The sequence below is a fragment of the Cucurbita maxima genome, unplaced genomic scaffold (assembly GCF_002738345.1).
Source record: "Cucurbita maxima cultivar Rimu unplaced genomic scaffold, Cmax_1.0 Cma_Scf01022, whole genome shotgun sequence".
Taxonomy (NCBI): Eukaryota; Viridiplantae; Streptophyta; class Magnoliopsida; order Cucurbitales; family Cucurbitaceae; genus Cucurbita; species Cucurbita maxima.
The window spans coordinates 788-2,775 of NW_019273038.1; the positions used below are offsets into that span (position 1 = coordinate 788).

At 33.9% G+C, this 1,988-nt stretch overlaps 1 protein-coding gene across 1 annotated transcript in view; it reads right to left on the minus strand.

Annotated features, from left to right (window-relative positions):
* Positions 1-627: 627 nt before the first annotated feature.
* Positions 628-1,988, minus strand: part of LOC111475130 (vesicle-associated protein 1-1-like) — a gene marked incomplete at its 5' end in the record, with an annotated part of 3,935 nt that continues 2,574 nt past the window's right edge. Inside the window, 2 exons of the mRNA XM_023119812.1 lie at positions 628-962; positions 1,632-1,709. Of these exons, the coding sequence (XP_022975580.1) occupies positions 852-962; positions 1,632-1,709 (189 nt within the window). The remainder of the gene's footprint in view (positions 963-1,631; positions 1,710-1,988) is intronic.

Here is a 1,988-nt window from a genome sequence, read left to right on the forward strand (position 1 = left end):
CTTGTTTTAATCAATATAAAGTATACTTTTAAAATGGTAACCAAAATTCAAAATAAAAACTATAATTTTCGATTATTATTTTGAAGCACGTGAAATCTTCCAGAATGAAATTGCTTTGCACGTGACTGCTTCTCCACAAACCGACGTCGTTTTCCTCCGCTGCCAAAGAATCAACCTCTGACAATTGTCGGAATGTCAGATCTGGCTTAAGGAGGAGGAAATGCCCATACCGCCATTTTGAAAACCGATCATTTTTCTCAAATGTAAAAATAAAAAATTAAAAAAATTAAAAAATAAACAATCCATTCAATTTTCTTTAATTTTGGTTGATTTAATATTGGAAAAGTTTATTTTATTTTATTTTTTATAACAATAGTAGAATCAATTTGACAATGGTATGATATTGTCTACTTTGAACATAAGCACTCATGGTTTTGGTTTGATCCATGGAGATAATATTCTTCACTTATAAACCCATGATCTTCTACTAAATTAACCAATGTGGGACTCACTTCTAATAATTCTCAACAGACGAAATCGTTAACACCATTATTTTTCTCGTATTTTCTTCACAATTTTGATAAAAAATAAAAACGAAATACGAAAGAATCAACAAAGCATAGTTGATTTAGGTTAAAATCCCCTTATTTATGAGGTGATGTTCTAAAAAATAACAAGGAAAGCAAAAGGCTTTACATAGAATCATAAAAAGGTACTCATGAAGTCATATACAACAAAAACAATTGGACTACACAAGAATAGGATCAAAGACAGCAGCCAAGTCCAGAATCTAAAAGAAAAATATATCCAACAATACCTGATGGATCCCCCATTGCCTTGTTCTGCTTCTGCTAGGGATGGATGAAGTATCCAACAAGAACGCTGATCAAAGCAACCATCACAACATACATTAAGGGGAAGCCTACTTGGATGCTTCTGTGCCCAGTTTTTCTCAATGTCTCCTGCAACAAGAAAGCAGCAGTATCAAGGACCTCTATGCTGTAATGATAAAAGACATCTTGAATGAACATGTTTAATGGAGCTTCTATTCGATGGGTTCGTCCATTCCAAAAGGTGGTAGCGATAGTTTTGGGTCGTCAAAGAAGTTATTTGATATGTAAAGAATGAGAAACAATCCCGTGTCATTTCCAAGAAGTGAGGAGATGAATGACTCAAATCATCTATTTGATGGGTTCGTCCATTCCAAAAAGTGGTAACGACAGTTTCATGGCATCATAGAAGTTTTTCGATGCGTAATGAATGAGAAAATGATCCCATGTCGTTTTCAAGAGGGTGAGGAAATGAATGACTCAAATCATCTATTCGATAGGTTCATCCATTCCAAAAAGTGGTAACGACAGTTTCAAGTCGTCAAAGAAGTTATTTGACACGTAAAGAATGAGATTTCTAAGAAGGTGAAGAGATGAATGAGTCAAATCATATTCTTTTTTGTTTTTTGTTTTGTTCCTAATAATTTGGATCTCTAGATTTCTTTTGCTTTTTCCTTTTTGAGATTTTGATTATTAGCTCTTCAATTTATACAAGTCTCTTATTTAGATCCTAGAAATATTAGACTTCCAACTTTTGAGTGACTTAAAAGTGTAAAAAATAATAATATAAGAATAACTTACCAAGTCACGCTTGAGCATTTCCCTTTCTTGAGTGGTTACCATCCTCTCCTGTTTTAGCCTCATTATGGTAGCTTCAGCCTGCATTTGATAAACAAATTCTTCATTAATAGCTGAAGATTTGGATATATTTAACAACAACTAACAAAAACAAAAGCTGTACTAGATTTTTTTTCTCCTTTCTTTTTTAAATGGAAAATTGAGCTTTCATTGGAAAAAAAATGAATGAACACAAAAGTGAATACAACAAAAAAGAAGCCCCACAAACGGAGCCAAACGTCCATCAGTTTGTTGTCTTTCTGTACAAAACTATGCATGAGACTAAGACTAAGCCCTCCCCTCCCCCCCCCCCCCCCCCCC